At 45.7% G+C, this 21,291-nt stretch overlaps 7 protein-coding genes and 1 non-coding gene across 8 annotated transcripts; 3 read left to right on the forward strand and 5 right to left on the reverse strand.

The window, feature by feature from the left end:
* Positions 1 to 318: 318 nt before the first annotated feature.
* Positions 319 to 2,103, forward strand: BGW36DRAFT_356890 (major facilitator superfamily domain-containing protein; the record flags this gene model as incomplete). The annotated part of the gene is made up of 5 exons (XM_046213823.1): positions 319 to 641; positions 694 to 1,293; positions 1,400 to 1,611; positions 1,676 to 1,829; positions 1,926 to 2,103. The coding sequence occupies 5 exons, from the start codon at positions 319 to 321 to the stop codon at positions 2,101 to 2,103; spliced, it is 1,467 nt and encodes a 488-aa protein (XP_046073933.1).
* A 352-nt stretch (positions 2,104 to 2,455) lies between these two features.
* BGW36DRAFT_356891 (uncharacterized protein) lies at positions 2,456 to 2,974 on the forward strand (the record flags this gene model as incomplete). Its single annotated transcript, XM_046213824.1, has 1 exon — positions 2,456 to 2,974. One exon carries the CDS (start codon positions 2,456 to 2,458, stop codon positions 2,972 to 2,974), a length of 519 nt encoding a protein of 172 aa, XP_046073934.1.
* Positions 2,975 to 3,595: 621 nt separating this feature from the next.
* Positions 3,596 to 5,302, reverse strand: BGW36DRAFT_292276 (peptidase S15; the record flags this gene model as incomplete). The annotated part of the gene is made up of 1 exon (XM_046210902.1): positions 3,596 to 5,302. The coding sequence occupies one exon, from the start codon at positions 5,300 to 5,302 to the stop codon at positions 3,596 to 3,598; it is 1,707 nt and encodes a 568-aa protein (XP_046073935.1).
* A 2,098-nt stretch (positions 5,303 to 7,400) lies between these two features.
* BGW36DRAFT_356893 (uncharacterized protein) lies at positions 7,401 to 7,900 on the reverse strand (the record flags this gene model as incomplete). Its single annotated transcript, XM_046213825.1, has 2 exons — positions 7,401 to 7,747; positions 7,804 to 7,900. The coding sequence occupies 2 exons, from the start codon at positions 7,898 to 7,900 to the stop codon at positions 7,401 to 7,403; spliced, it is 444 nt and encodes a 147-aa protein (XP_046073936.1).
* Positions 7,901 to 10,437: 2,537 nt separating this feature from the next.
* BGW36DRAFT_292488 (putative P450 monooxygenase) lies at positions 10,438 to 12,220 on the forward strand (the record flags this gene model as incomplete). Its single annotated transcript, XM_046210918.1, has 3 exons — positions 10,438 to 10,593; positions 10,671 to 11,500; positions 11,581 to 12,220. 3 exons carry the CDS (start codon positions 10,438 to 10,440, stop codon positions 12,218 to 12,220), a joined length of 1,626 nt encoding a protein of 541 aa, XP_046073937.1.
* Positions 12,221 to 13,369: 1,149 nt separating this feature from the next.
* Positions 13,370 to 13,477, reverse strand: BGW36DRAFT_t26. Its single transcript has one exon. It is a non-coding gene; the product is annotated as a tRNA-Gly (tRNA).
* A 309-nt stretch (positions 13,478 to 13,786) lies between these two features.
* BGW36DRAFT_292542 (galactose mutarotase-like domain-containing protein) lies at positions 13,787 to 14,844 on the reverse strand (the record flags this gene model as incomplete). The annotated part of the gene is made up of 3 exons (XM_046210921.1): positions 13,787 to 14,164; positions 14,219 to 14,536; positions 14,599 to 14,844. The coding sequence occupies 3 exons, from the start codon at positions 14,842 to 14,844 to the stop codon at positions 13,787 to 13,789; spliced, it is 942 nt and encodes a 313-aa protein (XP_046073938.1).
* A 496-nt stretch (positions 14,845 to 15,340) lies between these two features.
* On the reverse strand, positions 15,341 to 21,131 carry BGW36DRAFT_315949 (putative telomere length regulator protein). The gene is made up of 3 exons (XM_046212552.1): positions 17,937 to 21,131; positions 17,616 to 17,888; positions 15,341 to 17,553 (listed from the first exon to the last, which is right to left on the reverse strand). Exons 1-3 carry the CDS (start codon positions 20,877 to 20,879, stop codon positions 15,622 to 15,624), a joined length of 5,148 nt encoding a protein of 1,715 aa, XP_046073939.1. The 5' UTR covers positions 20,880 to 21,131; the 3' UTR covers positions 15,341 to 15,621.
* Between the last annotated feature and the right edge of the window lie 160 nt (positions 21,132 to 21,291).

Consider the following 21,291-nt stretch of genomic DNA (forward strand, 5'->3'; position numbering starts at 1 on the left):
TTGGCTCAAAATCATCGGAGCTTTCCAGTGCCTATGGAAATCTCCGATGTATCTTTTGAGTTTATCGCGGTTGGAACAAGCCGGTTTGGGTTAGATAAGGGCTGCGTGGGTGCAATTAGTTGTCTATGTCCGAATGTCGTTCAGAAGTTTAATCGAAATCTAAGCAAGGTAGCCAAATCCTCGAAATAGCGATAAGTCTTTATATAAAACGAGAATATCTGTTGTTCTCTCCTCTATTATCTCGATGCATTTCTTCGCCTGTGTTTATTCTTGTCTATTTCAAAGAAACAACGAAACTCTCTCCTTGTATGCATCAGTATGATGTCGGATCTCAAAGACGCTAAAAGCGAGAGTGCGGTCGCTGTAAGCTTATCTGGAGCTGACGATACTCCAGTCCCATCGGGAAGCGAGATTTACATTGATCCCGAAATGGAGAAACGGGTCATGGCCAAATTTGACCGCTATATGTTGCCGCAAATCACAATCTTGCCCTTCATATTGTTTCTTGACCGATCAAATATAGGCAACGCCAAAGTATTTGGCTTTGAGCAGAGCCTCGGATTGGTAGGGAATCAATACGGGAACATCAATACCATCTTCTACGCCAGCTACGTTGTATTTGAGATACCTTGGGTCGTAGGGTAGGCTAAAAGTCCGACAGTCTGCGGCTGGTGTGCTCTAACTTCATAACAGGATGAAACGCTGGGGTGCGAACATAGTGATTCCAATCTCATTCGTCTGCTGGAGCCTTGTTACTCTCGGAACAGGCTTTGTCCAGAACTATGGGCAGACCATTGCACTGCGGGTTCTTCTTGGAGTATTTGAGTCTGGTCTATTTCCTGGATTGACTTTTCTCATATCTACCATCTATTCAAGAGAAGCCCAAGGAATGAGAGTTGCTTTCATATATCTTGCGGGAGCCCTCTCGGGGGCATTTGGGGGTCTTATTGCCTATGGGATTCAGTTAATGGGCGATAGGCTAGGATTAGAAGCCTGGCGCTGGCTTTTTATCATTGAAGGCTGCGTATCGGTCGTGATCTGCGGTATTGCATGGTTCACACTCCCTAAAAACGCCGAGAATGCCTGGTTTCTCACCACAGAGGAAAAAGAGTTGATGCAGAGAAGAAAGCAAAGAGATATCATCTTCAAGGGTGACGATGAATTTTCTTGGAAGTATATACCAATGGCTTTCAAAGACGTGCACATATACATAGCTGCTATGTGCGCCTTCTGCAGCTCCATCCCATTGTTTGGTTTCGCAACCTTTCTGCCCACCATTCTCGTCGGCATGGGGTAAGTCAATAATGCTCCCCCATTCGTTCCACATTGTCGAGGGGATCTGAAACACTCGATAATGATACCCATCAAGTCTAAGCAGGCGCTAATAAAGAGCAACTAGTTACACTTCAATGCAAGCGAATTACCTCACTATTCCGGTATATTTCTGGGGCAGCATCTTGTTATTTGCAGCTGCATGGGTATCAGATCACTTTAAAAATCGTGCATTAGTAGCTTTCGTTGCTCCACTTGCTGTTATACTTGGTTACGCCATCGCTTTAGGAACATCAAATGCAGGCGCCGGCTACTTTGCGATGTTTTTGTGTGCCGGGGGTGAGACCACTTGATTCCCCGCTACAAAAAATGCAACACGTTTTGCTAACAAGCTGTATTCTAGGGATATACGTCTACAACACTATACTTTATACTTGGATTGCGAATAACCTCAAACCAGATTATAAGAGAAGCGTTGGAATCCCGCTCTTTGCATCCTTGTCAAATGTCTCTGGTACGATTTCTTCTCAAATATACCCATCAACTGATGCACCACGGTGAGTCTATATCCTCGTATCATTATTGATGGTACACCAAAAAAACATACCGGCGGTCTGAAGAGTTAAAAGAGTTAACTAATGCCGACTTGCTAGATATATACTGGGTAACGCGATCAGTCTGACAATGGAAGTTGTTGCGATGACAGGCATCGGTATCATCTTCCTATTGCTTAGATCAAGGAACAATAAGAAACAGAAACTCATCGATGAAGGAGTAACTGACAATGGAAAAGATGGTGATAAGGCACTGGACTTCAAATACATTCTTTAGAGGCGCAATTTGGGGCTGACATTACTTTTCCTTTGAATATAAGGATAAGTAACTAGTAAAGAAGTCGATTCCTTTCAAGATCCTTCACTTTGCTGGGTACCCCATGTGAACATTCCTCTTTAGTAGTTCTATAATTTTGTTTGATAATATAATTATCTAAGAGTAGCCCTTCACAATTCTAATTCAGTCCTGAGAGATATGCGTGTTTTGGTCAAGCGTATGATCTAGCCCCGCATTCGATAGTTTCTAAGCCTGTTTCTACAAAATTCTTCTTGGTGATGAATGCACATATCTTTCCACTCCTTCGAAGCATTGTAAATACAGAGGGTAGATTGACTGGATTAATAGTGGAATGGAATGGAAAGTGCTTTTCGTGAAAGCGAAAAGAGGTGTCATCCTTGCAAGTGGTGGATTCGGCAGGTCACCAGAAGCCCGAAATTATGTGCCACACGAATGGTGCATTCGCCTCGAGGCAATGTCGGTGATGGAAAGCGGATTGGAATTGAAAGTAGCGGTAATGTTGGAAACAAATACAGAGACAGTGCGATTTCCGCCCCTATATCAATCCTGCGACCCAAGAAGGGCCCTGTGCGGCGATATTCTCATTTCGCGATCGATCGCTCGTAGCCAGGGCTCCATCATCGTGGGCCCAAATGGCAAGCAGTTTGCAAACGATTTCGAACCATATCAAGACTTTGCGGGAATGATGCATAACAAGAGAATCAAAAAAGCATTCATGATTACCGACAAACATTTCCTGCGCAAATACGGAAAGGGTAATATAGCTTTGCCGAGGCCATATCCAATCTTTCGTCTCCTGCGTCAAAGATACCTTTCTCAAGCACCAACCATCGCCTCGTTAATGATGTAAATTAATGTACCCCAAAATACGCTGATGGAAACGGTTCGACAGTGCAACTAGAACGTGGAGACTGGACAAGATCCTCAGTTCCACCGCGGTTCCAACATCTACGACAACTTTTACGGCGATTCAATCATCGGGGCTCCCCAATCCAAATCTTGGGCCATGCTCAAAGGGGCCATTCTACGCGCTGCCTCTATATCTAGGCAATGTGAGCACCGTGGTCGGCTTAAAACGGACCAAGACGTGATGGTTTTAAGCGGGGAGGGAAAAGTTATATAAGGATTGTTTGCAGTTGGATGTGATCAACATAGTTTAATGAGAGGGACCGGGTGGTGGCTGTAGCATTGGTTAGGGGATGACTTTTGCATACCGGACAGCGAATTTCATCGCTGAAAATGGTAAATAAAACAAAATAGCTGGCTATTTGTACCCCTGTCTGTTGGTAAAGCTAAGACGAGCAGTTAGTTGCGTGATAGCTCTTGAATATGCTCTTGTTAGGGTTAGGGTTAACTTGAGACACACAATGAATCAGTTCTTCCCGTACAGAAACTCCTTTACCACTGGTTTCGCAACCGGCATGAACGGTTTTATTCACAACTATCTGGGTTTACTCTATCTCCATGATACTTAACGAGAACCTATGATGGGAAGCGTCAGGTACGACCGCCTGTCACCACCAGTATAGATTGTTGTCTTCCCACCAAAAATCTCGGTAGGCCTATCCGTCTTATTTGTGTGAAGCCATGGCCCGGACCCTTTAGAGACCCATGCCTCGTTACCTTGCCCAACCCATTTGCGCTCAAAGTCCTGGCCACTGATCTGCAGCGCCAAGCGATACCCCTTCGGCAGTATGACACTCGTCGGCCAGATCTCGACATCCAACTCGTATACTTCATCCGGTCGCAGTGGTTGGATCTCGTCGTGGCTGTGATACGGACGATAAGGCTTTGACTTGGAAGGATCCAGTTTGCGGTGCGAAGCGCGTAGCCAGCCTTGTGCCAGGGGTGTGCGAGGATCGATTGTGCCTTGAAAGTCTACTTCGCGACCATCTGGTGAAAAGGCCTGTAAAGTGAGGAACAAGTCGGCGTCAATTGTGCTTGGTGACAGGAAAAGCTTAGCGGCGAGTGGTCCGGTCAACTCTGTCTCTACAACCAGAGGGGGTCCCATGAAAGTTATGGGTTCTCTAAGAGCATTGAACGTCACTGCTGTTTCCCGCAGAGGTGCGTCGCGCTCAAGGCTTGTATCCGAAGCCGATAGATACATTGAGACCCATTTGGTACGGTCCAGTGGCCAACTCATCTCTTTTCGCTGTTCGAATTCATCAGAGAATGCCCGTCGCATATGTAAAAGTACTGGCGGCTCGTTCTGCCACCCATTATTCTCGCCTTTCAGGAAGTGGTCAAGAAAACGTTTCTGGAGGACCATGCCACGATCAAGGTAGAACCACTCTTCGTGACGGCCAGGATGGCACTCTAGCCATTTTTGGGTCGAGGCGGCCTGTGTAAATGCCTCGAAGTTGCCGCGAGTGTGCAGGCCATAGCCGGCCCAGTTTGCTGCACTGAGGAAAGGAACTGTTACCCGTGACCAGTCGGGCGAACGGTCTCGGTAGAACTGGTCATCTAGCGGATGGTCGAGGATATTGTGGAGAGGTTCAGTTCGGTTCTTCGAAAGCTCCCCTTCGGTCAATCTCTGTGGCCCCGAAGCTAGATCATCCAGCCATACATCCATGTGGGCAGCGGGATTTCCGTGCTGAACTGATACCACCTGGCGCGGGTACCATACGTCGAGAAAGCCATTGCTTAAGATGCCTCCGTGGCGAGCAAAGTCGCGGTAGAAATCAGCAGCTCCCTCCCACGGGATCATAGCTGCCAGGTGAGGTGGCTGTAGAGATGCTACAAGCCATTGATTAATTGCGTAGTATGATATGCCATTGAGCCCGACCTTGCCATTGCTCCAAGGTTGTATACCTGCCCACTCAATAGCATCGTAGTAATCCTGTGTCTCCCGGGGGGAAAGGATGTCCAGCAGACCAGGCGATCTCCCTGCACCTCTCGAATCCACACGGAGGCAGACATAGCCCCATTTGACCCAAATTTCAGGGTCGACCGTTTCCCATACCATGTACTCCCGAGTTGACCCAGGCAGGATGTCGGGGTAGGTCTTCATCATCCAATTCCACTGAGGAGTGAAGCCGTCCTTGTAGCGAATCCCTTTGCCATATGGTCCAAGAGTCATAATCACAGGAGCTGGCTTGCCATCGATTGGACGGAAAATGTCCGCCAGCACCACACTTCCATCATTCGTGGGAATACTGATGTCGCGTTCGATAATCATGTTTCAGGATATTGTTCGTAAGAAACCCAAGAGAGTTCAGAATGGTACAACGCGAGGACTTCAAAAATCGTATTCTGAACTCTTATTATCTTCAGAAGCTAATACTACTAACGGTCCAGGAAATACTACTTTGTTCTTGAGAAGTGGTGTCTTTACACAGTGACCTGGATGTGGATACATGGCCTTGGACGGCTTCTCTGGCCGAGGATGCTGTCCTGAGCGGGGTTTTCGTGGACATATAACGCCATGAAATTAATGCGTCTTAACTCCGCTCATCAGTTACTACATGTAGCTTTTGTCTTTTCCCTAGCTTTGGTTCGCCTCGCATTTCCCTACTCCAAGATACTTGAAATGGTAAAACCCCAATCGTCATAGGTTTAAGAATGTCGATTGCAGGGAGTAGTCTGTGATGACTTGTGATGACTCCTCTCTTCTGTGTCTACTCCGTAAACGCCGCACATGAGAACATGGGTGGCTTACCCCGCATACACACACGGTCAGTAACAGCAGTGCTGTCTTGTGAGAATCGTAACCTTCGAGCAGGTCGTAGATACAGTTCAGCTTACGGTTATAGATCAGGGCAGCGAAGAGGGCTCTCCCAAGTATTGAGGCTCTCAAATGCTCAAGCTCTAATGTCTATCTAATATTCATCCTAAACTCCAGCTGCCCAACCAAATCGAAGGCCACAATAGACGTGATGATGAAACGGACTGCCATAGTAACCGGATCTAGTCGAGGAACGTGAGTTCAGTGGGCCATATATGTTGTTGGGCCAGGTGAGTATTTTTGGACTTTGTATGTCCTGACGTGTGTCTCAGTGGGGAAGCCATTGCACGTCGTCTTGCTGTTAACGGATATCGAGTCTGCATCAACGATCTCGCCGCCAATCAAGCCTTCATCGACTCTGTTATCAGATCGATTAATGAGTGACATGGATCTGACACTGCAATTGGCGTAGTGGCAGACGTCACCACTCCAATGCCGTCCAAGTACAAGCTCTGAATCGATTCGTCTATCAGACAACTGGGACCGCTCACCGTCATGGTTGCTAACGCCGGGGTCTGCCAAATAAAAAAGATTTAAATATCACCTAGAATGGTATGAGGAATGTTTGATGTTAATGTTCTCGGACTCTTTCTCTGTTTCACCCTCGCTGCAAAGCTGATGATTGCTCAAGGGCGCAGGAAAGCGTGTATGTATGCCAGGCGATGTCGCGAGGCTTGTTGGGGGAGTCTTGGCAGGGCCAGAGTCAGATTGTTTCACAGGCCAGACAATTGTAATCGATCCTTAAAGATGATTCATACTTTACTGTCGCGGAACGGTAATATCTTCCGGTTTCAACATCAATACATGATTTGTATCTTAAACAACCCCTTTTCATATTTGAAGGTACGCAATTAGGTGTCCATCTCATAAATTTATCTCTGTAAATCACGTTGTTCGAAACTCAACTCATTTGGGAACAGCCTCGTATAGCCTGATGAAGCAAAATTCTGCGTCGCATAAACTCTCAGATACTTGCAACTATTTCTTATGCAGAACGCTCTCAATCTGTTTTTTGGCATCTAGCACGGTGCAGATAAACAATTGTCTCCGATTTTAGGTTTGCTCTACTTAGTGAGGAAACACTTTTTATAATAAACTTGCGTACGTAGAAAGCGGTCAGAGTGAGACAAATAGAGATGAGACGCGCACGTCCAAACAATTTATATTAATTGTGTGTTAATTTTTAAAATCTATCATGGAGACATAGTATTCCCAGTTTATATGACAGATATGCGGTTCGGCAGACTAGAGCCTTCCATACACTTTTGAATATCGAAGAACTTCAAAGATCCTCTATTCTAACCACACTATATGAAGGCTCTTCATATGGATGCGCCCTAAAAACTCTTTTTATTTTAGTAGACATACATCGTGGGATGTCTCTGTTGAGGGGGGAAAAAGTCGGACTTGCCTCGTCAGTGCCTCAACGGCTATTTTAGCAACCTCCTTATCGATACAAATTGTTTCGACTGTGATCTTCTGTACCTGCTCGAGGGTTTCTGCAGTTCCGATTTAAGGATTCGCTGTTTTTCCCGGTCGAAAAATGTGCAAATTAATCAATATTCTCAGGGCACTTTTGTCCTGCGAACTGCCCTACATGTCTTTGCAGAAGTTTAATAGCCATACTGCGTAGCTGGACTCGAAGCTCCTCGTTGCCTTTACTCAAATTCTCAACCCTGTTGGCCGCACGTTGCAAGATCTCCAACTTAGTAAGAAGAGACTTATCCAAGCTCGGAATCTCGTCGCGCAGGGAATGGTACAGCTGCTCTATTTTCACACCCCTGATCCGATCGCTATCAATTTTCACTCGTTTGTGTCTATCAGGCCTCGGACAGTCGACATTGGTGACGGAAAAATTTATGGATATAACAGAAATTTCAAACGTATGTTGAATGCAGCCTGTGAGAGTTTTGTATCTACCCTGCTCTGGTTCGTTAAATTTTGGAAGGTCGCACGGTGGGTGATAACCATGAGCAGTAATGCAGCATCAGAACCCAAGATTAGACAATCTACATTTCCTTGGCTGGGGCGTGTTGCTCTTACTGCAGTCATTGCCTTTCGGAATATGCGACCTTGAACTCGTTAGAGACTAGAAAACAGCTTTTAGTAACATCTAATGATAGCTTCGTCTCTCAAGTTGTTCCTATTCATCTCTCTAGAAAGATTGGTGCAGAGTCTGAGCTCTTCGCAACGTGAGTCAAGTGAATTTGAAGCACAGTTTTATAAATATCATTGCTGAGAACGATTGAACGACATGAATAACTACCCGTCCACCTCTTTCGTAGCCTAAGAAACTAAATAATTGGACTTTATAATTGCTTATGCTAATATAGTTGAGTTAGGTCGCAACACTAGGCTCCAATGAGCAAATGAGGACGGCTAAAACTTGCACAGTGTGCCTACCTTATGCTTTTCGTCACCTTAGTCGCCATCTCCACTGCACGACTTATTCAAATAAACTCATTGAACAGTACAGGCTGTATTCTATACAAAACATGGACTATCTAGGACTGGAGGATAAGCAGCATCCAGTCACTCGGTGGGGCCAGAAATATAGTGGATAGTCATCGAGGCACAATCATGGGTATAGGTGGAACCCCTAAGCCCGCCGATGCCCACTCCAGGCCCAAACCGTACTACATAACGCGGGGTTAACATGTCTGTGGGGCGAGATGTCCCCGTTCAGATAATGTATTTGAACGACTTGTCGAGATCATATCGTGCTTCGGTGGTAATCCTCGCGGAATCGATCGCCAGCGCAGCATTTGTGCTTCGAGCTACTACGGAGACTGCCTCAACTATCTTTTTTCACAAGCATTGCGCAATGCTGTGATAGAGCTGATCAAAGCAAACTGGCTGAAAATATGGTGGCTATTGGTAAATGACAGGTTGCGGTTACTGTAATCAGTGCCGATTCTGGATCCCAGCTTGAGAAGCTCATTGTATGAAGCTCATTGAATATTCTAGACATAGGCACACCAGATTAAAAGCGGACTCGGGAACATCTAGCCAAATGTTCGATACAGCATTCCATTCCATTAAAAACTACAGTGTACGACATGACTTTACCAGATTGTTGAGGGCTCACGAAGTTTCTTCCTAATAGGTGCGAGAGGCCATTTGGATTAGTATATGATATCTATATTAATTCGTTTGTAGAAGGCGGTATGACTTACCATAAAAGAAGGCAGTTACACCTACAATTTATAGTGATTTGTCAATGTTCTATATTTGCTCTTTATACGATGATCATATATAACTTATATTACATAGTATACTCCAACTCCGAGGGTTTTCATCCGGAAGTGCTCTTCTCATCAAATATCATCAATAAATATCAGTATCACCTAGTATCAGGTCCTGACAGGAGTCTAACTGCGGAATGCAGCAAAGACCCTTTTGTCTATTAACCACACTTTAACGCCCTCTTGCACAATCAGAAGGTTAGTAGCGTTAAAGTTGCTAGCAGTCTGTACTTATCTAATTTTCATTCTAGATACAAAATACGAGTTTGCGGTGTTCGTTAGGTTATCAGTGAAGCGTCGTTCCTGATTCTTTCCAAGTGTTATAGGAAGTATTTTGATTCCTAACGTCATTCTCGGAAAGTCTAGCCGGGTCTAGCTCAACAACTCGCATTCCTGGAACCTGGTTTGAAGCATTCTCAGGATCAAAGTCAAATCGATCCGGTGTTCTTAAAACCTGGCCCATCGATGGATTTTTCGGCACGCTGAAACAGACCAGCCGAACCGGCGGGAGAGGGTTATTGGTTAGACCATATTACTGAGAAACCATGTGAAGAACTGCCGACAACTCGTCCTATCAATGTAAGCCACATCAGGGCAGCCAAAACCAATCCAAATTATTCCCGACAGCCGACTCCCGAGAAACTGGGGTTAAAGCGACTTGCCCCACAAATAGGACGACTAAACGTACGGCTCTTTTTACGGAGGTACAAAGAATGAAAATGTAGTCATCCACAGTCTAACTACGATTTAACATTTTACACAATTTGAAATGGTTTATCGAGTCTATTGCCCGCCTACTATCCCACTTGCGACCTCACTTTCAACATGGCGGGAAGTCGATATCCAATCATGTAGATTTGTATTATTCATCCAATTAATTAAGTCGACAACCTCTTGGACGTCATCGTCCTTTCAACGCTGTCAACCTAAGCAGAACCACTTTCTTGTGAGAGAATACGCAAGACGTTTGTAATCACTGTTATTTAGAACATTTTTGGGATCCACAGCTCCTTGATGTAGATCGCCAGTGCTAGAGGAGTTTAGTTTAGAGTGCGCAACCTCGGCAGAACGCCTCCCAAATCGCCTTCCCAATATTCGGTGCTAGGAGTGGAGTAATACCTAGGCACGTTGCATCAGCCATCACAGTTGACGACGTATGCCTTTGGTGGATGTTCGAAAACCCCTTATAAGTCTCCGCCTGAGAATCTTCTTCTTGTCATGACTGCTGAAGATGAGTAAACCTATGGGATGAAACACTCTTGAGAAACACTCTTGAGAAACACTCTTTCCAACATGGCGGCCTCGTCGAGTTCTTATTATTTTGCCGTCCTGGCGACCAATTTGATGCTTCTAGCGATTTGCCATCATTCGTTGCCAGCATGGCCTTTGAATCTGATTTTGGCGCAGCTCGTCGGCGCCAATCTCGTTTTATTTGCTACCTACAAGGTTGTGCTATATCCATATCTCCTGAGTCCCCTCCGCCATCTCCCTCGCCTGAAGGTAAGCATCTGACCTGACTTTCGAATTTTCTGAGAAAAATACTCGAATACTAATAATTGACTCTTATCCGCAAACAGGGAGGCTATCCTCTGATAAATCATGCCTTATTGACGTTCCAGAGACCGCTCGGCGATCGTCTCTTGAACGTTCATAAGACGGTACCAAATAACGGGATCATCTTATTTCGAGGATTCTTTAACTCTGAAAGTCTCATCTTAACGAGCACCGCGACTCTGGCGGATATCTTGGTCGCTCATCCCTATGATTTTGAAAAGCCTCGCCCCGGGGCGGAATTTCTCTCTCGTGTCTTGGGAAAAGGATTGATTGTGGTGGAAGGCGATCTACACAAGTTCCAGAGAAAGAACATCATGCCAAGTTTCAGTTTCCGGTCGATTAAAAATCTCTACCCCATTTTCTGGAGTAAGTCGGTTGCCTTGACCGAAAGGATCTCGACTGAAACTTTCGGAGTTTCGCCGACCGTCGATGGATCTGGGGCTGTTACTGGCTATGTGGACGTCAACTTCTGGTCGTCTAAGGTGACGTTGGACATGATTGGAATTGCTGGTCTTGGACGAGATTTTAATGTACTAAGCAATTTTGATGATGAATTGGTTGAACACTACGACTTTATTACAGACCCATCTTCCATCCAGAATAGAATTCTGTTTGGGCTCTGGATGGCGGGCCTCAAGTCATTTGCCAAGGTTTTCCTTCGCAGTCACGATCAGAACCTCACACGCAGAACCAATCAACTAAGGATTATCTGCAAGAATCTGATAATGGAGAAGAAGCAATCTCTTAAAGCAGGAAGCGAGGGATCCAAAGATCTTCTGTCGACCTTGTTAGAATCTAACATGTTTTCTGATGATGATCTGGTTGATCAACTTTTGACTTTCCTCGCAGCTGGGTAAGTTACGCCGTTTCCGAACTCCCCCCCCCTTCTCTCTTCTTTTTACTCTCCAAACGCGTTTCTAAAATCCTCTCTAGTCATGAAACCACCTCATCAACCTTCATTTGGGTGGTTTACCTTCTGTCTATTCACAAGGACATTCAATTGCAACTGCGAGAAGAAATTCGGGCTAATATTCCTCACAATCCGGAAGCAAATGCTGAATTTGACCTCGCAGAGACCCTCGAGTCTCTACCCCTCCTCAATGCGGTGTGCAACGAAACTCTTCGATTATACCCCACCGTGCCGCTGACAAGTCGCGTTGCTGCTCGCGATACAACCATTTGCGACGCTCATATTCCCAAGGGAACTCGAATCTTCATGTCACCTTGGGCGATCAATCGTTCTCCAGACCTCTGGGGCGCCGACTCAGAAGAATTCAAACCCGAGCGGTGGATCGATGAGAAGACCGGAAAGCCCAATAAAACCGGAGGTGCGACCAACAACTACTGTGTTATGACTTTTTTGCACGGCCCACGAAGCTGTATCGGGCAAGGTTTTGCCAAGGGAGAGCTACGAGCTTTGGTAGCAGCCTTTATAGGCGCCTTTGATATTGAACTGGAAAATCCCAGTTATGTTCCTGTCCCATCAGGAATCGTCACAACCAAACCTCATGATGGGATGCCGTTGAAGATCAAGCGAGTCGGAGAATGGGCAAGCACCATCATCTGGAAATAAAGTGGGAAGAAAAATATTCCCCCTATATGTTCGCTTCTCGCGGTTAGACATAAATGCTTTAATATGAGTTGAAACTACCTTGTGATGTCATGAGTGCCCTCTTGTTGATTTCTTAGTCTTATAACTCTGAATCAATCTAACAACATCATGGGTTCGGCGACTCCGCCAGACAGCAAGGCAGTAAAACCTTGCCACTGACACTAACGCATGAACCCTGCGTAGAGCTGTATACGGTGCATTAGCGGCATGATTTGGCATAAACCGTCAACCGGACCTGAGAAGCAAAATGTAAACCGGTAATACCTGATAAGAAACCGTATAAGCAGAAGCTGTGACGATCCAAAACCGGCAAATTTGACGGTTTATACGGTCTTCTCCAGCTTTAGTCACATGATTGATAGTACGTGTCAAACTTTGCACACGTTAATTGAGATTATTCAGCAAAAATTGAGTTTATGTGAAGCCTGCCACTGTCGGCTATCTCGGGCAAACAAGAGTTGAGATTCTTCGCTGGAGCTACGTAGGATCTTGCTCAAGAAAACACTTCGGTACTCTATTATATGCAGACTGAATCTTTTCGAGTCGAACGCGCCAGGGATGTGCCGGGAATCTATCACTGTTCTTCTTACGCATGTGAGAAGTCATGACCGTGCGGTGCGAATTTTGTTTACCACTTCCGGACAACATTGAGCGTTTGGCCGGACTATACCAGTAGTAAGTAGGGTTCTTACTTAATACGGGCGCAGCTCGTCAAAACCAGAGAATGGTGCTATTTCAGTCAGGCCTTGGAGGTGTCCGATTATTAATGTTTGTATCTCTCGCCGGATACATGTACTGGTTTTAGATGACACATCCTCTCGTCTAATTTATAGTAGCGATTGTGAGGACACATGCAGTTTACTTGAGGCCACTTTGAAAGTCGTAAAAGACTCGCATTAGGTCTAGTAGAAATGCACTGAATGATATATTTTATATGTGGATAGGAAAACTGGCTTTACGCTTCCCGAATTGGCAGGTTGGCGGTGAGACGCCTCTCCACCTCAGTAGATAGTTCAAACCCGTCAGAGATCTCCATTAGAAAGAACTTCATACATATCCTTCTTTCTCTAACACAAAAAATATATAAAATATATATACAAAAAAGTTTAGTGCGACGACCGGGATTCGAACCCGGGTCACGGTCTATGCCAATATGCAGCAAGATTCTGTAATCTATGCCATGGGAGGACCGTATCGTAACCCCTTGACCATCGTCGCGAGTGTATCGATCTGTTTACTTGCCCAAATTTAGGTATATATGTCATTCAAAAAAGTGCTCGATCCGGATAGATCATCATCATTCAGTATTTATTGTGGCGAGCACGGTGGAGTGAGCAATGTGCAGCATGCCGAAAAGGAAAATATTAACTAAGTTTCCCGTAGCCGATAAATTGCATCTCATATCCGGCTGCCATTGTCTATGTTGCTGTCTTCAACTCCGTGATACATACAAATTCGCATATCCGTGCTATTTTCTTACACTATGTAGTGATTGTCTCCAAGTTGCATGAGTCCAAGACAGGTTATTTACAGCCTTGGTCGGATAGTCTGAGTGCCTTCCCAAGCATCGCCTCCCTCCAACACTTGCCAGCTCTTGACAGCACCAGGCTCGACGCAAACCATGCCTTTATATTCCTCATCCCCAAAGTCACTCATGCCCTTAGCCTTCTCCACCCAAGGGTTCCAGACCGTGACCGTGTTGAGACCCTCTCTGGTGATTGAGAAGAGAGCTTTGCCATCTTGTGTAATACTAACGGGAGCAGTGGGGTCGGTATCCAAGTAGATACGATCAGTCTCGCCTGTAATGGATATTTCCTTGGAGGTTTCCTGCTTGTTCTTCGCATTGTCCGTCTTGTCAGTATAGGTCAAGCTCTGGAGATTCTGCACACGAATTTTCGAGACGTCCTGTTGACAAAATTAGTGGCTCCCTTGCCCGACATTTACGCGCCGCGAACTTACAGGAATTTTGAAATAGTTGTGCAGCAACACATGGAAGTCAAATGGTTGAGATCCTTTGTTTTGGACGTGTATAGATGTTTCCAGGCTCTCCGGGCTGAGAATGACGCTGTATACAAGTCCGAATTCGTATGGCCACGCCTTGCGAAACTGCTCACTCAACATGCTAGACGACAGGCCAAAGTCTAGCTTGACCGTAGAATCCTTCTTCCCGAGTGATTCCGACGACGACTTTCCGAGAAACTCCCAGTTCTGCGAGCGAGCGAATCCATGCTGTGGAAGACTTGACGTGGCGTGGTTTGGAGGTGGTGGGCCAAAGACCTGGTAAGAATAAAGTCCATCAGCAAGCAGACCTACACAACGAAGGAAGAGTTCGGATTCACCGGAAATACAACGGGGATACCACCGCGAATAGCTTTGGATCCATCCAAGATAGCCTTGGAACTGACAAACAGCTGTTCTTGTCCATTGGCGAGCTTCCATGAGGTGACGGTAGCGCCATACAGATGCACCGACACCGACTCTCCTGTTGGAAGTGTGGCCTCAATGGCATTTCCATTAACTTTGACAGTCGGCTGAGGAATAGACGCCCCGACGCCAATTGAGGCAGGCTTGTTGCTACGATCCATCGTTGATGTGTAGTGCCGCGCTCAAATAGCTTGTCTGACAATTGCTGGTTTTATCTTATCGCAAGAAGCGGGGTAACTGACTCTTGAGAAAAGGAAGGATGGACAGTAACAGAAAAGTAATTGAAAGGAAAAAAGAGTAATGGGATTAGTCGAAAGTTGCTGGTAGGACAGGATGAGGTAAGATGGTTTAGTTGCTGAGTTGAGGTGAGGGGGCAGTTGTTGACGTGTAGTCAGTCAGTCTATTATTCGTTGATCGAGGAGAAGGAGGGGCCCAAACTTAATTAATGCCCGCCGGAATCCGTCTCCACCAGTCTTTCATCATTGTGTAGCATTCATTCATTGCTAATGTATATTATTGTTATCGGACCTCTTCTTTCTCATAACATACAGTCTTGACGAACGAATCAATTTTTTTTCTCAAATAACGCATGTGTGTAATACCAGACAGAACATGGAACATCTACTACAATTGGCAAACCTACCGTACTCAATTATGTAAAATTATGTATTTCTTTAACATTTGAAGGTGAATCGCACGCTGGTTCATATATAAAATTAATTCGCGTGAATGTGATTGAAAAAAAGGTATACGCTTGCTTTCAATGTTGGATGCTCAAAAATGCTCGTGTTTTATTACAGCAATATTTTATACAACCCTTCCGCCATTTGGTATTTTCTTGTTGCATATAGACAAGTCATAATAAAAGTTGCCGACCAAACGCCATCGCTATGCACGGCAGTCCCAAATCAAAGATAAAGAAAGAAAGAAAGAAAATTTCAGGTGTGACTTCTTTTAATAGCTTCAACCCGAATGTCGAATAATAGGTCATCCATTTCCCTAAGAACTTCTCTTCCAAAGGTACCATTTTTGACGTCATCGAGTACTTTCCGAAGAGTGTCGAGAATATTATTTGCTGGATTTCCATTATTTTCGACACCACCGTCAGTCTGTGTTGCCAGCGAAACATAATTGCTGCTTTCCTCACGGTCTGTCCTCATGGATGGAATACTACTAGTTGCGTCTTCCATACTAACATCAACGTTATATCCGATGTGTGCTGTTTGCGGCTGATGTTCTGGAAGGGCTTCAATAGCCTGGTCTGATACCTCCAGACGAGTACTTTCTGTCTCGACATCATTTGTAGCAGCACCAGCTTGATTAATTATATCACGAGTAAGAGAAACCATAGAGGCGCGGGATTTCCTGGCAGAGGATCTCGTCAATGGTGATGAGGGATTTTCATTAACTGATTTTGAGGGAGACTGCTGCGGCTTGCTTTTAGGAGTGTCCAACGCCGGTTCCATATCGGAGCCTCCTACACCATTAAGACGTAGAGATCTTCGCCGTTTCAAAGACGGTGGCGAAACTTGAGCTGGAGAGGAGGGCAGATTAGAAGCATCATTTCCATGATGACGCCTGCTCCTTGAACCAGAGATTATCACATTATCGGTAGTGATTTCGGAAGGTCTACTGTTTTTGGCGGGAGACGGTTGCGGCGTTTCGGCATCAGCTGCTCCAATTCCTGGTTGATCGGTTGGCAATTTCCTAGCTGTGATATCTTCACTGGGCTTTCTTTCAACGTCCTTAGCGTCAGCAGCTTTATGCCTAAGAGATCTTCGTTTTCCTCGGACTGGCATCGGGGAAATTTCGGCATTAGCATCCCGTTTTCTTTTCCTGATAGCCGGACCAGCTAGTGGAGTTCCGCTGCTAGACGGGGAATTTTCGATATCTTGCATATCTACAGCTAGTTCCAGATCTTGGCCAAGCTGCGAAGCAAGTTGTTTCTCAAACTCGTCATTGTAAGTATCTGGAATCACATCGATTGGTGTATCTTCCAGTTCGGGTACGTCTTGGCTATAGGTGGCCAGCTCTTGCAATTTGTTTGACTGAGTTTTATGTACTGCCGCGCTGTCTTCGTTGGGTTCTGATGACTGAATTTTGGTATTTCTTGTGCTTCGTCGCCTTCCACCATGCTTCACAGTTTGATTTTCGGGATCCGATGCATATGATTCCGACCTTTGAAGAGCAGAAGCCTTTCTTACAGGTCGACCTGGCCGGCGGCGAGCACGGCGTGATTGAGCTTCGGGAGATAAAACAAGATTCGCTTGTAAATCATCTAGGGCTTCAATTTGCATAGCTGGTGTTTGCTGTGGCCCAGAAGCTACTCTGTCCTTCGCGCCAGGAGTTGGGGATGAGCCGGGAAACTCATCGTCATTCTCTTGTAAGTTTGGAGCAAGTGTGGGTGTCAGTAGAACATCAGAGACACGGTCAGAATCCCGCAAACTGGGTAATTGGACAGGAGTCAGGTTTCCTTCCTCCTTCGCTGGACTAGGTAAAGTAGGCGAGGAAGACCGTAGTCCTTCTAGGAATATGGCAGTATTGCCACGCTGCCGCTCCTTTACTTCTCGCTGACGCTCTGTAAGCAATTGACTTTCCATGTCAGACGCCAGGGGTGATGATTCCACTGCGATGAACTGGATTTGAGAGTTATCATGGCGAAGCCGTCGTCTTGGGGTAACATCGGTAGGCCTTTTTGGTAGCGAGTCTTCATTCCATACCTCAGGCTGTACAATTGGAGATGAGCTGAAGATAGAGGGCCGCACTTTCCGCCGATTTTTATTTTTCAAGTTATCCCTTACAAGTTCTTGAGCGGAGTCAAAACTACAATTGGTATCTTGAGACTCCACCAAGTCTGGAATTTCATAGTCCTATAGACAAGTCAACATTGCAAACCAATTAAGAAATATTAAGGGTGGATGTGTGTATATACCTGAGAACTGGCCTGACTTGATAAGGGGCATGGCAACCGCAATTCAACAAAAGGGTCAAGTTTTTGAAGGGCAGTTTGAACCGCGAGAGGATACGTTGCAAGATCCTGTACCCCGAAAGTATTATTCCACATTTCAATAAACCGGTTCGCTGTTGATTTGTGTACCGATTGCAGACCAGCTGAAACGACGGTTTCATAAAGGCGAAGGGACTCATCATCGTGCTGTATAGTTGTCTGTAAAACATTTGCAATAGCCCCAGAAAATTTCCGGCACTATCTGGTTAGCCACATGACCATAGATGTTTTGTGAAACGGACTTACTGCAGTCATGAGTCTATTGTCAGAACCCTTTTCCGAAGTTATATAGCGATTAGAGTCCTGTAGCCACAAAGACAGACAAAGTTGAAGTTTGTCCAAAATATTGGAACGAAACTGTGGGACGCCACTTCCTAGCCAAGATGTCAAGGATTCAATTACCTCCGCCACTGCTAAGCTCTCCTCAGGTTTGAATTGCTCGTAAGCATCCTCCATAACCTTGGAGACAAGTTCAAAAAGCTTATCTGGGAAGAATGCTTTATTGAACGGCGGAGTTCCACGGTTAAAGCCAGCTAGTGATGGCCGCATTTCATTTTGTTGGCAATAAGGAAGTGATAAAGCCTGACCAATAAGGGCCTTCAAGGGCGCATATGACACGGCGCGAGTCAATTGTAGCAAATTTGCAGCTATGGGCTCAATAATGAGTGTCGCGATACCACGTTCTCCCCGTTCGGTCCGAACAGTGCGTACATAAGCGTCAAGGAGCGAATTCCATGTCTCAAAAGCCATTGTAAATTGTAACCCGCGGGTGAGAACCGTCTTAACATTATCATAATCGCGCGAGATGGTACCATCTCGATCTCTAGGTGTCTCCATAGGGAAAGAGTTCAGGCAATTAATCGTCAACATTGCAGTAGCTTCCCAGATACAGCGATTCAGCACTGGAGCAATATTGCTTTCAATTAGTGGCAGTTGGATGCATCTCTCGAGAAATTCTAGACGAGACCCTCTTGATTGTCGGCCGCTACATGCAGCTTCCAATAAACTGTGAACTGAATGTAGATGGAATTCGTATGACTCTGAGATCTCGCCGGAAGAACTAACGATGCGGAAAATATACATGAAAGGGCTGTCAAGGTTGGTATCGATATTTGCGCGACGATGTGTTGGGGTATTGTCAGCTTGAAAAGTTTCTTGGGCAGTCTTCAGAAGTAGCTTTTCGGTAAATGGAGATGGCCCAATCGCTGCTATAAGTGTTCTGGATAGGAACGTAAACCGATCTAAGAACTCATCGTTGGTTTCAGCATTCAATGAAGCCGGGGCTCCAAGTCGAAGGCGTTGGAAAATATCAAGAACGCTTGCTATTGCTTGCATTAACTCTGCCGAAGCTTTAATTTCCTTGCTTGACGCGTCTGCTAGTGCTTTACAGAGATTAGTCCAGGCGATGGCGATGTCTGACGTTGTGTCATTTCCAGGTCGCCATGTAGCTGTCCCAAATAGAGCCTCAAAAACCCTGAGAATCGACACAATGCGAGTTCTGGTCCATTTGCAATCAATTGGAAGTAGATGTTCTGGCTCCATCTTTTGTACTTCGTTGAGCTTGTTTTCTACCCATGGCTTGGGCTGATTACTCCAAAGTAAAGAACTCAGTGCTTTGCACGCAGCATCGTTCAGCTGCGAGCTAGTGGTGAAGATGTTGACAAGCGGCTGGTTTACATATTCTTCCCAAATGAAGTCGATATGCTCATAAGACGCGCTCGGACGAAATGCGTAGTAGAGAAGGTTGTAGTAGCTAGACAGTATGATCGGACTGATATTGGTGGCCGACTTTTCACTTTTTCTGCGATCAAATTGTGATATAATTGGTTTGGTGAGCATCTTCATCATACTATTACTTGTGTCATCGCTACAAGTAATGACGTAGACAAATCGATTCCATCCATAAATAGCCTGCGCCTTGATTGACGACTCGCTACAGTTGAAGCATCGCTGCAGAACAAGAACCCATTCCTTAAAATATTCCCATTTCTCAATATTGAACCGTTTGCTTCTCAGCAGCAAGACAATGGTGCTCCATATTTCGGGAACATGCACACCACTCTCAACGGAAGACATCATCCGTGACATTCTCTCGCAGATTTCTGATACAAGTCTTCGGCCTTGAGAAATTTCTTTGCTGAAAACGTCTAAGACAGCCTTCGATACATTCAAGTTCGGGCCAAGCAAGACGGAAACCTGCTTACCGAATGCTAAGGCTTTTGATCTTGCATCCTTGAATGTATGCAGAAGACCTGAAATCAAATTTTCAACCCATAATGAGGCTTGTGAGGCCATGGTAATCTTTGACTGGCTGAGCAAGCGCGTATAGATCCCAAAACGCTGTGAGATAATCCCATTTCCGCTGATGCGCTCGGTAATGTCGCTTAGCACAGCCAAAATACGTGTTACACGGGAGTTCGTCATTATTTTCGGAGGAAATGTTTGCATGCAGAGAACGTGTGCGTAGTGATTCAGCACAGTTTTAGGGAGTTTGGCGTCCTGCAGAGCCCCTAAAGCGTGGTCGACCATGAAAATCTTGAAGTCATCGGGAAGATTAGCACCAAGTGTTTCGTTCCACATAATATACATCGCCAACTTCAAGGCGTTTGTGACCACATTCATCCCTACAACTTCTCCCTTGCGAATATCTCGACCGATGTCACGCTGGATATATTGGGCTAAGGGGCCGACTTTCGAGGCCATCAAGCTTTGCTCTGGAATGTTTTCATAGGCCTTGGACGTCCCTAAAAGATGCCTGTAAGCATCTACCCGGGAGCTCAAAGATTCCCCTGCCAGTTGTTGCATTGCAGACTCCAATAGCATAGCGAATGTTTGTGGTTGGCTTCCTTCTACAGGGATCGCGGACGGGTCTGGCACCGTGGTGCTCGTAGTTTTGAGGATGGATTTCGCGGGTTTTCGTTCATTGGAACGAGGAATCGAGCGTATTGCGCTATTCTGGGCAGATGCTGAATTTGAAGAATTCAGAGGCTTTATATAGCTTGTGATGGGTGAAAAGTTCACTTTCTTGCTAGACCTCAAAACAGTCGATTCCGCCGTGGAAGGGGACTCCCCGGGAGTATTGAGTACGTTGGGTCGGCCTTGGAAACCGTCTCCATCTCGACTAAAAAGGGCATGGGATGCCCTTGGGGGAGTTGGCGGACGAGCCGGCAATGCGAGGATTTCCACCATGGCGGAAAGGACAAAGGGACGCTATGAATGAATAGTAAGAAAATAATGAGAAGCAGCACTCATTGCTGTGGAGAACCGAATCAACCGCAAATCATAAAACTGCCCATATTAGTTTCTCCTGAAGGGAAAGTCGCTTTGGCTGGTGATCGATGGTCTGGCGGTGACCAAGTTGTGATGGGGTAGTGAGAATAGTGCATTTGCTACAAAGACGCGAGGTCCAGTCGCGGCGAAGGAAGGAGAAGGTCGCGATTGCACCTGCAGCGCGTAAAGTGGATGGCGCGCGTTGTCCGGCGTTCTCGTATTACCGTATTTTATCCCGCCCGGTATGCATGCCTGAGGCTCAAAGTGCGTTAGCCCTACAATAGCCCCTTTCGGAAAGTCCTTTCACCTCTACATGGGATTATGAAATTCA

The sequence above is a fragment of the Talaromyces proteolyticus genome (genome assembly GCF_021365285.1).
Source record: "Talaromyces proteolyticus strain PMI_201 chromosome Unknown BGW36scaffold_4, whole genome shotgun sequence".
Lineage (NCBI taxonomy): Eukaryota > Fungi > Ascomycota > Eurotiomycetes > Eurotiales > Trichocomaceae > Talaromyces > Talaromyces proteolyticus.